Below are 14,597 nucleotides of genomic sequence, written 5' to 3'. Positions count from 1 at the left end.
GGCCTAAACTATCTTCCACTTATTTTCTCTCTTATTAGGCTTGGGTTTTTTTGCCTACAGTCATTTTTGTCCCTCTACTATGAGCTCTCCAGTTTTCTCCCTTCCCTTGCTGATGATTCACCTAGGCAGCAGGGGCTGGCCCTGATGAGAGCCTGCCCTACAGCTGCCTCACTACACGTACTGTCATATCTGGGACTGAAAACTTCTCTCATCCACCTTCCAAGTTTCCTCTGAATTCTATCAGAATCATGACCTAGAAACCTTTAAGATTCTCCTTCCCCCAAATAGAGTGGGGCTTTAAGTTGCCATTAATAACAGGTCTTGGTCTCCCCATCCCTTTCTTGAGAGTGGCCTAGAGATAGTCCAAAGAACATACATGTGTGGCCCGAGCTCGCCTGCCTATCTACCCGCTGAAGGCAGCTTTGCAGAGGCTTAATGAAGTTGAGATGCATTACATTTATCACTTTCCCTAGACCCACTCGAATCCATCACTTTGTCACACCAAGAAGTTAGATTGATCTGACAGGATTTGCTCTTCTTCAGAAACCCATGTAAGGTATTACTCAGTACCCCACATTCTTCTAGCTGTTTGCTGATTGATTATCTGACGAACAGGTCAACTATCTTCTCTGGTATCACAGTAAACTAACAGGTCTATAATTTCCAAGATCATTCGTATTCCCCTCTTCAAGATAAGCAAGACAGCAAATGCCTGTCTCCAAGTTCTCTAAAGCAACAGCTAGTGCTTAGCTAATGATGCACCTTAAGTGCCCTTGGAATAACATCATCAGGGTTCATTGATTCTGGAATAGTCTTTTACTTAGATGCAGACCCTCATAAAAGCACCAAGCTCCTTACCCAGGATGGGTCATGAGAACCCTTGGTGCCTAAGTCTGGGAAGCAAGTTGGTAACGTAGATGATTTAAATTCCTACTGCATAATATCTTTAGTGTGATGATGGACACACAGACAGACATGTCCTTGAAAGAGAGACAAAAGATGACACTGACCAAGCAAACTGAGAGACATAAATCAGGTTCCACCTTCAAGAATACTGGCAAGACCTTTCACAGGACAGGCAGACAGAGCTATGTAACTGCTGAGTTTACAATCCAAGTGGAAAGCTAAGAAGCACATATGCAAAAGCATGTTCCAGGAAGCAGCAAATGCCACGAGAAGTGCCAAGCAAGCAATTGTGGAGATCCAAAGAAGATAAAGATGAAGCACATGTAACATAGGTGTTATAGTCATGACCCATAGAGCTTACTCAAGACTGAAACTTAATCTATAAGGGAAATAATATGGGACATTAGAAAGTCGATCCTGGATTTGCAACTCAAAAGACTCCACAACCAGAATTCCCATCCAACCACTCAGCTCCCCAATACTGGCAAGAGCAGGAGACAGAAAGTTAAATGTAGCTTGGACAGTTCCCAAACATTCCCTTCAATCTAATTCAATCTAAAGTTCCCTCCCTTAGGGCATCGTCCTTGTCTAGCAGGCCGGATTCCAATGCCCCAGAGGCAAGCCTCTTTTTTTTTTTTTTTCTTTATTTTTCTTTATTTACATTTCAAATGTTATCCCAAAAGTTTCCTATACCCCTCCCCCCACCTCTGCTCCCCTACCCACCCACTCCCACTACTTGGCCCAGGCCTTCCCTTGTGCTGGGTCATATAAAGTTGCAAGACCAAGGGGCCTCTATTCCCAGTGATGGCCGATTAGGCCATCTTCTGCTACATATGCAGCTAGAGACACAAGCTCAGGGGGTACTGGTTAGTTCATATTGTTGTTCCACCTACAGGGTTGCAGCCCCCTTCAGTTCCTTGGGTACTTTCTCTAGCTCCTCCATTAGGGACCCTGTGTTCCATCCAATAGCTGGGCAAGCCTCTTTTTTAACAACTAACAGGAAAGAGGAAAGAGGGAAGGAAAGAGGATGTATCCCCTGGACAGGTAAAACAACCTACATTCTACAGACATGCCCCAAGAGAAAAAAGGCTAACCATGAAAAATGAAGACTTCACCTTTTTGTGGTCCTCAAGTGTCCCTGCCTCCCAAGTCCCAACTGTGAGATCTCCCCCTCTGGCCTCCTAATGAAAGCTACTCTCCCAAAGCAACAGATCTGCATACTCCAAACTTACTCTACCCTAAGCACTGCAAGAGTTGTCATCCTGGAGCCACGCACACCCAAGTCTCCACACTACAGTGAATTACCACACTGGCATTCAACCATTCCCTCACATACCCAGCATAGGTACCTCTCTGCTACTACTTCAAGCTCCCTAAAAAGACGGTACCTCAAAAGATCAAGGAAGGTCTTTGTATGCAAGGAAGGAAAGCAAAGACATTTTCCTTTTCAACAGACTAGCAATGGCACCTGGTCAGATTCTCTAATGCTACTTTAACAAATTACACTCAACCAAGTATAGGAGCACACACCAATAATCCTACCACTTGGTAGGATGGTAAGTTCAAAACTAGCATGGGCTAGCTAGAGTGAGTTCAAGGACGCCTTAGTCAATACTGTGAGATACTTTATAAAGGAAAAACAAACAAAGCCCCAAATGTGTGGCTTAAAACATTAAGAACCAATTGTTCTCTGTCACAGTTCCGGTGAGTCAGGAAGGTGGTAGGTGCTTGGCTGGCTGAGGGTCTCTCCTAGGGTTGAAGTCAGATATCCACTAGGGCTATGGTCATCAGAAGGCCTGGCTGAGGCTATCAAATTCACTGCCACAGTCATTAACATGACTGGTAAAGCAGTGTTGACTGTTGGATTACGGCCTCAGTATCTACACATGTGAGTCTCTCTGCAGTACTGAGTGTCTGAGTATGTGTTAGCTGGCTTCCCCAGAGCAAATGCTCCAAAGGAGCAAAGCAGACTAGTGTTTCTTCTAACCTAGCCTGGGGCCTTCATTCACACTGTCTCTCCTACTACATTCTACTGCCGAGAGAGGGGTATCTATGAGTGAGGGGGAAAGTGTTAATACCAGGAGGTAAGGTCACATCAGGAGCTGACTACCACTGTACTCCTTAAAAAGGCACACAGTAATGGCAGGAAGAAAGGACAACAGAACCCATAGGAAAGAGGAAGGCCGGGAGAGGGAGAGCAGCATTCTGATTACCAAAAGCTAAGACTAGGGAGAACAATGTATCCAGTTCTCCCCAGAGACTGCACAGTTCTGCATTGCCATGTGGAACCAACCTATGTTACTAAAAGCCATGAGATATGTGAAAACTCTGGGTCCCAAGAAACAAGACACTCCTCCCTCCCTCTTGCCCACCCAACCTTTTCTGAAGCAATGATACAACAATTACCTGAGGATGAATCTGTGGCTTGTCGCATGTGGCCTCAAAGTCCAGCACTAAAAAGTAGTGATACCTCTGGGGAGGGAAGGGCACCATTGCCGCCATTGACGCGCCAAAGCCGTGGGCCGCCAGCTTTCTGGTGGATATGGAACAGAACTCCGGAACACCACAGGGAGAAAACAAGTGGGAGCCCAGCACTTTTCTTGCTCTTGAAAGTAAATATGAAGAAAATCGAGCTGCTCCAGTCTGTAAAGGTGCTAGCATTGAACATCCAGAGGCATCTAAAACTTAGGGAAGGAAAGTTAAAAGAAAAGGAAAAGGAAACAAAAAACAAAAGCAGAGAGCCTGGGTTACTCTCCCCCCACTGTTACCCTGCTCCATCCAGTCTTCCGGAACTCCCATGCAGCCTGAGCCACTCCCCTCTATTTCCAGGCCTTTGTCTAAATCATGATTTTTGTCACCAAAGTTTAAGACCCTTATACCAGCACCTGCAGTATTATTGCAACTGTCTCCCAGAGCTTTCTCAAAGCAACACACAAAATTAGCTTCCTTTGTAAATGGAGCACTTGTTCAAAAGAGAGCCGAGAGGACTTCCTCAGTCACTTCTTAGGTGGCAATAGTTAACTTCAACCCAAAGGATTCCGAAGCAGACTGAGGTGACCAACTGCACTTTCAGTCCTAGAAGCAGCCTCACTTTCCTGACCGCTCTCTTCAGCGCTCTTATCCATCATGTGTCCCTGGCTCGTCTGTCTATGACTTGATCTCCACATACCCTCTACCTTCTCCCAGCAAGAGAGCATGAAAGCTACTAAAATCAATCCCAGGGGGCTCTGTTGATGACGTTCTGATGATTTCCAATGCACACTGGTGAGTAGCACCCTAGGGGAACTGCAGAGCACAGCTGGCAACAGCCTCAGGCCTCCTCATTTGCAGCCATGGCCTCACTCTCTCCTAGAGGCCCTGGATGACTATGAGGCCTTTTAAATACAAAGGAGAAAGAGAAAACCCAGATGTGGCAGTAATGGGAGTATTTCTAAAAGTCTAGTAAAGTTTTCTGAGGGAACATGTACAGAAAAAAAAAAAAAAACTGAATCATTTTCCCTTTAAATTCACACGATATCTGGCCTCCTCTGAGGGTTAACTAAATAGAAAAATCAAAGCCTATGTTTTACTCACAAATAACCTGGTCTGTGAGAGAGGGAAACAAGGCAGAGAGATGTAGGAATGTGTGCTTTCCCACATTAAACTCAATATGAAAATTTCCCTCAACTTTAATTCTAAAACAAGAAATCTTTTCATACACAAATTGCCATCAGTTTATGTTTCCTAAAGCCACACACCAACAGAACCCAAGGCCTGCCTCTGACTAGCGACACTAGTTGACACTGTCTCCCCACCCTGTGAAACGTGGAGCACACTCCAGTACAATGCAGCCCCTGTCACCTGAGTATACTGCAGAGGATGACTTCCGTTCACAGCTCTCTCCTGACTTACTGAAAACCACGATCACGTGCCCGAGTATCTATGAGGATACACACTAGTGTGACTCCTGCATAGTCTATATTGAAACATGAAATGTCACAGGATTGACTACAGAAAGACTGAAAAGGACTCTTCATGGACCCTACACAAGCATGGCACTTATTTTTACCACTGCTTTACAGCCTACCCCAAAACTCATAGTCCAGGGAGACAATGGCAAGCTTGAGTTCAAAGGCAAAAGGACCAATGTCCCTTTGAAAAGCAGAGTTCCAAAACAAACCCATTCTATCACTCACTCATCAACAGTAACAGGAAAACTTCAGTGACAAGATGATAATGGCTCTGTTATCCATTCTCTTTTAGAAGTAAAGTCCTTCTGGACCTTAGACCTCTTCTAGCCAACTGAGACAGGTAGAAAGACTTTTACAAATCTTCGTGTGTCTATAGTATACATAGTATATAAATCAACCAGACTCTGCCTGCAATATACCACAAGCAATGTCTTGTTTGTTCTAACCTCAGCACTTACTAGCCATGGCACCATGGGCATGCTCTAGTCTTCAACTCCCTCCCTATACAATGATAATGATAATAGTATCTACCTCTAGAGTGAGAATGGAATGGGAACAGAGGTAAAATACCAAGGGCAGTGTCTTGTGCATAATGACTCAGAAAGTTACTAGCTTATTATTATAACTATGAAACTGGCTCTTCCTTCAGTGAACAATGCTTACAAAGTTGTCTTCTACATTCCTATAATTCTCTAGACCTCCCAAAGGGCAATATATACATATCCTACTATGTCCTCCCTTGGACAAGACACTGATAGCTAGAAGGCATCCTTGTCTACAGGCTTGGTTTTCTCTGATTTCATACACATCAAGGACTACTTGGAAGAATTCTTAAGAATAGACACTAGGGCCTGGAGGGATGGTTCACATTTGAATACTCGCTGCTCTTCTAGAGCACCTGAGTTTGATTGCCAGCATCCACATGGTAGCTCACAAGCATCCATAGCTCCAATCCCAGGAGACTGAATGTCATCTAGCCTCTGCAGACACTGCATGAACATGGTGCATAGACATACATGAAGGCTAGCAAAACACCTATATATGTAAAAATATATAAAAACAGATATTAAGAGATCAAGTCTCAATATATCAATACTAACTGGGTTCCATACTGCCCTCCTAACAACCAAATTCAGATTAAGTCAAAGGACAGTAGGTAATGCTTTCTCTTCTCTTTGTAAAAACTTCAATTCTAAAACTATTAACTAGAGTAAAGAAAGACAAATGTGTACATTACTTGGAGTTAGGAGAAACAGAAGGGTCTTAGAGGAAGGGTAAGAACCCAGGCAGGTGAGAAGGCATGCAGGTAGAGGTGGCAGGGTGTACTGTGCATACCATGTCAGAGCCTAGGGCAGGCGCATGCCAAGCGGAATCTAGTAAGTTCCACGGTGGAGACAACAAGGGCACTCCTTAGGGAGGGGGAAAGGGCCAGAAACAACCCAACAGTTACATACAAAAAGGATAATGGAAACCAGGTTTTTCACATACACACACAAAAAAGGTAAAACCTGTGGTATTGTTTAAGTGTGCAGTATTGACATTAAGACTCATGATTTCTGGTATAGACATGGTTGATATGGATATACAATGTAGATATAAATAAAAGTATGATTACACACACACACAGCTATAGATGCACACTCTAGCAATAACTAAGGATGAGCACAGCAATGAGCACACTTAACACACCAGTGCCTTCCAAATACCACTGTCCACTACAGGAACCATTCTCCCTGGAGAAATGGTTAGAAAAGTACAAGATGAGCCTAAGATATCCTACAAGAAAGGAAGGGAATTCTCAAAAGAATAATAGAAACAAATCAAAGGGACTCAAAAGTCACCATGAAGAGACTCCTGCAGGTCAAAAAAGATGGTGGTAAATTTTAGTACGATGAATAAGCCTGGAAACCATGAGTCCATAGAGATTTAATAAGTACAACTGAAATCTATAGAGGATATAAAAATGATTTCAATGTATTTTTCCATAGAACCCTTATTAGTTACTACAAGAAGTAATTTTAAAATGGAAAAGATGAGCAGACACCATCTTACACAACAGGTCAAAAATAAGCATTACTGCAAGATGTGGTGGCACACACCTTTAATACCAGCACTCAGGAGGCTCAGCCAAAAACACAAGGCCAGCCTGGTCTATACAGTGAGCTCCAGGTCAACCAGGGCTACATGGTAAGACCCTTGTCCCCCCACCCCAAAAAAGTGTCACTAATTTGAAAATCAAAATTCATGCCACTTGACAGGATGTAATGAGAACAAAGAATCATTTCTGATATTCCTGCTGAAGAGGCCTAATATAAGCCTAACTGTTAGAAAGCACCAGACAAGCCCTAACAGAGGAACAATGCACACATAACCAGCCCACAACTAAACGCAGCCCGAAATCACCAACCACCCCCTTCTGCTACAAAGAACGTTCCTGGGACAATGAACAAAACCTGAATGGGATCTGTGAACTAGACTGAGATTAGCACATCCATGTTAACTGTCTGCGTTTGAGAGTTGTATTGTAGTTAGCTAAGAAAGGCCCTGCTTATAGAAAATACACATCAAGTATCTTAATAATGGGACATTAGTTCAGGAATTTAATCTTCAAATGGTTCAGAAAAGAAAGCTTTGTATTGCACTTCCAATTTTTATGTAAATTTGGGTTGTTTCCAACTTAAAAAAAAAAAAAAAAAAAACTTTTAAAAATCCAGGTGTAAGGCTAAGAGTGTAGCTCTGTGGTAGGGTACTTGCCTACCACATACAGAAGGCCCTGGGTTCAATCCCTAGCACAGTAAATTAAATAAATAAAATCCATGTGCTTATAGCTTTAAAAACAAAACAGAATATGAGAAATATTCTCAAAAGAAAAAAAAAAAAAAAAGACAAGACCGCTCTCAGCTCTCACAGCATCACACCTCTGCCGTAATGCCACTCAGCACCCTGTAACTCTCCCTCTGCCTTGTAAGGCCCCACAGCCCATGCAGACTCTCAGAAACACCTGCAGTTCCTGCAACTGCATCCAGCCTGCTCTTGGGTTTGCTAGCAACTTCAGGATTTCTTTTCCATTGATGTCTTTATACTTTAGTTACAAGTATGCAGAATTTAAGTCTATAGCTCCAACATAAATAGGAGTTTGGTATCTGGTCGAGGGGAAGAACTCAAAAGATTTCATGATTCTCTATATTTTTAATCAGAGACCAAGATTTATTCACATTTAGTCTCAAACATCTTTTCTGTATAGCAAATTAAAAAGTAGTAAGCAGGCTATAGCAAAAAAAAAAAAAAAAAAAGAATGACTTTCATCTCAAAATGAAGGGATCAGCTCCCCAATGGGGACAGGGAGGGGTAAGTAGGGACTGCCCAGAGGCCGGCCCCTGGAGGATGGGCTCTGTGCAGAGTATTTACACAACAGACACCAATGGTTCCTCTGCAGCCATTACTGTCTATCAGGTAAATAACACATGTGCCAAGACACACATTTAATGAGGGAAATAATATGCCTTTATAAAAAGACTCAATCTGTATTTACCTGAGAGACCAAAGAAGCACCAAATCACCAGATTAGTGGAACCACAGAGGAGTCGTTCTGGTGTCTTGTGTAAATAGACATTTTATAGCCTCCATTACTGGAAAGGGAAAGGAGGGAGGGAGGAGGTCATCCTTCAACATCCACACACTGGCTGGGGAGCATCAGGGATAGGACAAGCTGAGAAGCCCATCAGTAAACATGTGGTCTCCTACCATTCCACTTCCCCAGCCACACACACCTGAAACCTCTGGGAGCATAAAGGTCAATGCCATCTCTAGATCCAGCGCACACCACTAAAACCAGACTGGGAGACAGAACTACATTCCAAAGACATTCCAAGGTACCAGAGTCAGGCATTGAGTCCAACTGACTCAGGAACCTGGATGTTTTAGCTTCCCGGTTCTGGGGAAAGACCCTTGTCCTAGGATGATCTTAGCAATTATACTCAAATTCCTGAGTCATAGAAACAGCAAAGATACCTGTCTAGAATCTAGTTGGTCCCAGGTTTTGACTTAGGCAGCTAATATTAGCCTGGGAAACATATAAATAAACTGCATGCCTTCAAAAGTCATTCAATTCAATCGAATGAATAATCTTTACTGACTGAGTACTTGTATGAAAATCACAGTCAAAAAGGAAGAAAAATGAATAGGCAGACGCAGACCAGCCAGCCAGCCAGGGAGAAGCCCAGCGAGAGGAAAGGGATGACCTAGACTCAGTAGAGAAGAACGGAAAAATACTAGGCATGATGGTACACACCCTTCACCTCAGCCTGCAGGAGAGAGAGGCAGGCAGATCTCTGTGAGCTGGAGGTCAGCCAGGGCTACATAGTGAGACCCTGCCTCAAACAAAGAAAAGAATGGAGAAAGGGAGGGAAGAGAGAGAGGAGGAGAAAGAACAGAACCCAAAGCTCCAACTCCAACAGCACTGCTCACTCCAATGCAAGAAGCAGGCCTCACACTCACGCCAAGCTTCTCCTCACCACCACAGGAGACAAGTACTCTGGCTAGTTTGCCACAGGCCACATGTCACATACACAGGCCTGAAATTTCTGGCAACTTTTATGATTGGTCCATAGTGGGAAGGAAGCAGCAGGAACTCTAATGGGGTCCTCATTTCAACGGAACACTCTTCTCCGTCCCCATCTCTGCCCTGGCTTACTGCTTCCAGCCAGGGCTAACAGAGCTCTCTGACATCGGAAAGACCTCTCAAACCACCAGCAGTGCTAAAGCCACCAAAAGCTGTCAGGGACACAAATTCAGAGAACACACATCAATCAGGCCATCTCAGCAGCTCAAAGAAACCTAAAAGGCGATTCCTGAGGATCTGCCTGCTGTTTGCTAAGCCACCAGCTGTTCCCACTTACAAACTCCTAGAAGCCAAAGCTGAATGATGTCTCTTCACAATGTCCTGTAGACCAGTTACTCCTCCATGACACACCTTCCTTCCTAATCAACATGGACAAAGCTAGAGATGAGGAAATACGACTATCCTGTAAATACTCCTTCCCCGCCCCCTTTGCAGACGTGCACACATAACAGTGCTATCCAAAGCTGTTCGGATCCTTCCTTTCTCGATAGTAAGCTAGCGCTGGAGCAGAGTCAGAACAGCATTGTTACTAAAATATTAGACAAACCTGTATCTGAGCCCTAACTCTACTACACACTCGAATTAGTAATACCTGTATCTTTTCTGGTTCCCGTCAACCACCCAATGTATATAGTGTTCTGCCTACCAGTACATGCTCAAAGGGAGTTACTATTGTCAACACACGCAAAAGAAAAAAGGAAATGCCTTTCTGAAAACCTACTACAGGCCAGGCACTCTGCTGGTAAGTTACATATTCTACCTCACTTAATCCTCTAACAATCAAGCAAAACAGTAATCATATTCCTGTCCTACACATGGCATTCAATTTTATGAGAACTCTATCTTCCTCTTCCGTGTCCAATAGGTCTTATTTCCCTACTTGACTGATTTCACTATTTTACAGGACTAATAATTCATATTAACGTCAATTCTTCTTTTGAGGTAAGGTATGATTTTTAAGCAAAAATAACCTTAAGCAATAATGAAATATAAACCATCCAGATTTGTGTGTATATATATATACAAATTATATAAATATATATAATTTTATACATATATGTGTGTGTGTATATATATATATATATACACACACACATATACCTCAGCACAAAGCAGCGATAGTGGGCACCACGGGCTAGAGTCACTGCAGTGTGGTGCAGACCTCAAAGCCCCTTCCCGTACACACTTGGCAGAGGCATGACTCTTCCCCCTTACAGAGCGAGAAGCTCTAAAGAGGCAGAGAAACAGGCAGCTCTGGCTCAGGTCCCCAGATGTGGCACTTCCTTCTACACAGCTGGGCCTTGGCAAATGCTGCTCCCTCTTTGTAGGAAAAACACTGCTATTTTTCACCAGCAAATTAAAACTTACTTTAAAACACAGCTAAGTCCCACCCTTTTTTTCATAGATTTCTGATACTCCATGATAAAGCTAATGGCAGCCATGGGACCCAGTAGCACAGTTTACTCTAACTTTATGACTTACCCTCTCACTCTGCGGTGACACATTATCTGTTTCTTTTGCTACTGACAATTTTCAAAGACTTATCTCAGAAGGATGGAGAACAACCACAGAGGCATACCTGTGCACCAAAAGGAGGCATCCATGTGTGCAGAAAAAGCAGATTTTCTAACTATTTTCTTGTCAAGTGCTTTTCTGCATTTTAAATTTTCACACAGCTTGAACGAGGAGCATATACTTTTAATTTAATGGCACATAAGTTCTGGAAATCTGAGGAAAACCGTTGGTTTCTTAAAAGCAACAACTTTACTTTGCTCATTTCTTGACTCCCAGCACAGACACAACTAAGTCACAACAACTAAGTCACAACAGTCACAACTAAGAAAGTAAAGACTTACTAAGCAAACCAATACACACAAAGCCGTGATGCCAGCTACTCTAGAGGTAGAGTGTGCTAGAACAGAGAAACCAAAGCACACCAACCACAGCTCCCTTCCATCCCTCTTTCCCTTTCTGCCCTTCTCAGAGGGGAGGGAGGGAGAAGGAGGGGGAGAGAGAAGAGAGAGGGAGGGAGGGAAGGAAAGAAGAAGGGAGGGAGGGAGAACGGAGAATGAATATTGCTCTGGTGCGGGAGTACCATTAAAGGATTAATTTAGGGACCAGTGTTTGGACTGTCACATCCAATCACTGCACACAGATCTACAGCTTCCCAAATCAGGCTCGTGCAGAAAGGAATCAATCGCGAGGACACAGAGGGTCTGAACAGGCATACTAATGGCCTCCTGAGGTGCCAGCGGCCAGCTTTGACACTCCCATAAATTATCTGCCTTTTGATTTTACCTGTGGCTGTGGGGCACAAGGCACAATTTTAAACATATCAAAGCAATCCCTCCTAACCCAAGCTCCCCAAGGAGTGTCCCCCGAAGGAGGGAGAGGCTAAAACAACAACCCAAAGGGAGTCTGTTCCCAAAAGGTCTGGTCCTCAAAATCATCTAATAAAACCCAACAGAACCAAATAGAGAAAGCAGGATTCAGCCAAGCAGACATGGATGGGCTATGCATTTCTCACTGAAGGGAAGAGAACCACAACAATCAACCTCACAATTCCATCTGGAGGCAAGTCTGCACTAGCTTTAACAGTACCTTACTGATACTGTGATCCTGGGCAACTCAACTTAACCCTTCTGCAGCCCCGGTTTGCTCACATGGTAACAAGGAAGCCAGGAGAGCACATGCTCCACTTCCCACCACAGGAGGGAAGAGTAGAGGAGTTCTTCAGGAATGGAGGGCAGTAATGTAACAACACTAATACATGACCCCAGGCAGTCAGGCTAGCAAAAGGGGTGTGTCTGTATTGGGCAGCTACTTACTCCACTCACGCTTCTGATGGTGTGGCATCTATGAAACACCTACTATGTGCACATTTTCCACAGGGGGTAAAAAGTGTCTTGGGGCTAGAGAGATGGCTCAGTAATTAAGAGTAATGTCTGCTCTTCCAGAAGTCCTGAGTTCAATTCCCAGCAACCATATGGTGGCTCACAACCATCTGTAATGGGATCTGATGCCCTCTTCTGGCATGCATGTATAAAATAAAATCTTAAAAAAAAAATTAAAAATTTGTCTTGTTTAAATTGTAATTGTGTCCTATAGGCCAGTTAAGTTTTCACCACATGGACACAATGAAAACTGTGGCTCAGAGTTTATGAATACAAAACACATATCACCCAACTACTTCCTGCTTTTGTGCAGATAGTAGTAGTAGCATCTGCCTTCAATTCCAACACTTGGAAGGCAAAGGCAGACACATCTCTATGAGTCCGAGGCTAGCCTGGTCTACACGGAGTGTTCCAGGCCAGCCACAGTGACAGCCTGCCTAAAAATTAAAAACAGCCAACCACGACCAGCACCTCAACAACAAAACGGTCTCAATGCACTGCTAAGAGCTTTACCACTGCTGAAACTTCAAACAACGCTTTTCAATCCCGCCCTCTCCATTTTAGACAGCAAAATGAAGCTCAGAGGTAAGTCACTTGTCTCAGGTCACAGAAACATCACTATCAGAAATCTGTAGGCTTCCCTCCATCACTGCAAATACATGGGGTTCATGAGAAGAGGAAGAAAGAGGAAAAGGCCAGAGTGGGATTCTGAGCTCTAAACTTTTCACATTCAACCAAAACTTTACTGGGCCCTCTGCTTGAGACACACCATCACACTGACCTGGCCGACTTTTGCAAAATCAGGCATGGTTTACCAGTACACTACAACCAAGGAAAGAAGAGACCAAGTAGGACATATAGAATGAGGACCACTGCCTTGAAAGCTTAGGACATGGGCCAGTTTCTGTGTATACAGCCAGCTCCTAGCTATTACGCTAAGAACCTTAAAATGAAGATCCCTTCAAGGGCTCCACTGAGTCCATACTTCCTTCAACAAAAAATAGTTTCCAAAACATTTTAATTCACTGTACGTTCATTCTCTCTTCCTTATCTTTTTGCCCTCTCAATCCACTCTTTACACTGATATGACTACAAGCTCTCTAAAACACAAACCTCATAATTATAATCTTCCATTTGTCCTTTTTCCTTTTTATCTCTGCTTTGTTATGTAGCACAGGCTGGCCTTGAATTAGCAACTCTTCTGCTTTACCCTACCAATTAATTACAGGAGTGTACCACCACCACCCTAAGCTGCTTACAATCTTTTAATGTCTTCTTACTGTTCTGATCCAGATAAGACAAACTATGGTCTATGAACCAAATCCAGATGCCACCTGCTTTTATAAATACATTCTTTACTAGAACACAATCATGCTCATCTTCACAGTATCCAAAGCTGCTGAAACACTTACTACAAGCTGTACAGATGTAAGAGTCACAAACCCTAAGTATTTACTCTTGTCTGTCCTAGAAAAGCTTGCTAACCTGTAGTCTTTTACCCCTCCACCTACCCGTTCTCGTCCCACCATCTCACTGAAGTTTCTAAGGCACGAGACTCTGCTCCCCTTTCCTGCTTCATTTCCCATCTGCCTTTTAATCACACCAAACTTCCTCAAACTTAACAAAGCTGACACTTCATCCTGCATGTTTTTTGACTTCTAGGTAAGGGGGTGGGTTCCTTGAGAAGTCACCTCAGAGTCTGCAAGTTCACAGGAAGAAGTGCAGTCTCAGAGAACCTGGTCCCTGGCTGCACCACTAGCAGGTGCACCATCATTGCTGCACTGCTGCTGGTCTCTCCCGTGGATCATAAAGCTGTGGGTATCATAGGCTGCCTGCTTGTTCACTATAATCCCAGCAACTAGCAAAATCTCTGGGCCTCAGTTATTGAACAAACAACGTCCAAATCCCTGGATATCAATCATCAAAAGCCTACCTTTTAGTCAGTCCAGGTGGAAGTAGGTGGGGACCAATCATTCACTCAAGGGTGACACATAACTCAAAATCAAATCTGAAAGGTTTTGGTCAAATATGTCATAAGAGTCACATGAGAGGTGGTCTTATTGTTGAATTAAGATGAGCATTTCTAGCTGGGCGTGGTGGCACATGCCTTTAATCCCAGCACTCGGGCGGCAGAGGCAGGCGGATTTCTGAGTTCGAGGCCAGCCTGGTCTACAGAGTGAGTTCCAGGACAGCCAGGGCTACACAGAAAAACCCTGTCTCAAAAAA

General features: G+C 43.6%; 1 protein-coding gene across 2 annotated transcripts in view; it reads right to left on the bottom strand.

Moving 5' to 3' along the window:
- Positions 1–14,597, bottom strand: part of Eri3 (ERI1 exoribonuclease family member 3) — a 129,311-nt gene that overhangs the window by 111,496 nt on the left and 3,218 nt on the right. The window contains exon 3 of one of the 2 annotated variants that reach the window (XM_021199612.2): positions 3,313–3,590. In XM_021199612.2, coding sequence (XP_021055271.1) covers positions 3,313–3,590 — 278 coding nt within the window. The remainder of the gene's footprint in view (positions 1–3,312; positions 3,591–14,597) is intronic. The other variant, XM_029539489.1, reaches the window with a different exon arrangement.

This window comes from Mus pahari, chromosome 6 (assembly GCF_900095145.1).
Source record: "Mus pahari chromosome 6, PAHARI_EIJ_v1.1, whole genome shotgun sequence".
Classification (NCBI taxonomy): domain Eukaryota; kingdom Metazoa; phylum Chordata; class Mammalia; order Rodentia; family Muridae; genus Mus; species Mus pahari.
The sequence above is the reverse complement of the archived record's forward strand: the minus strand, read 5'-3'. Positions and strand labels throughout refer to the sequence as shown.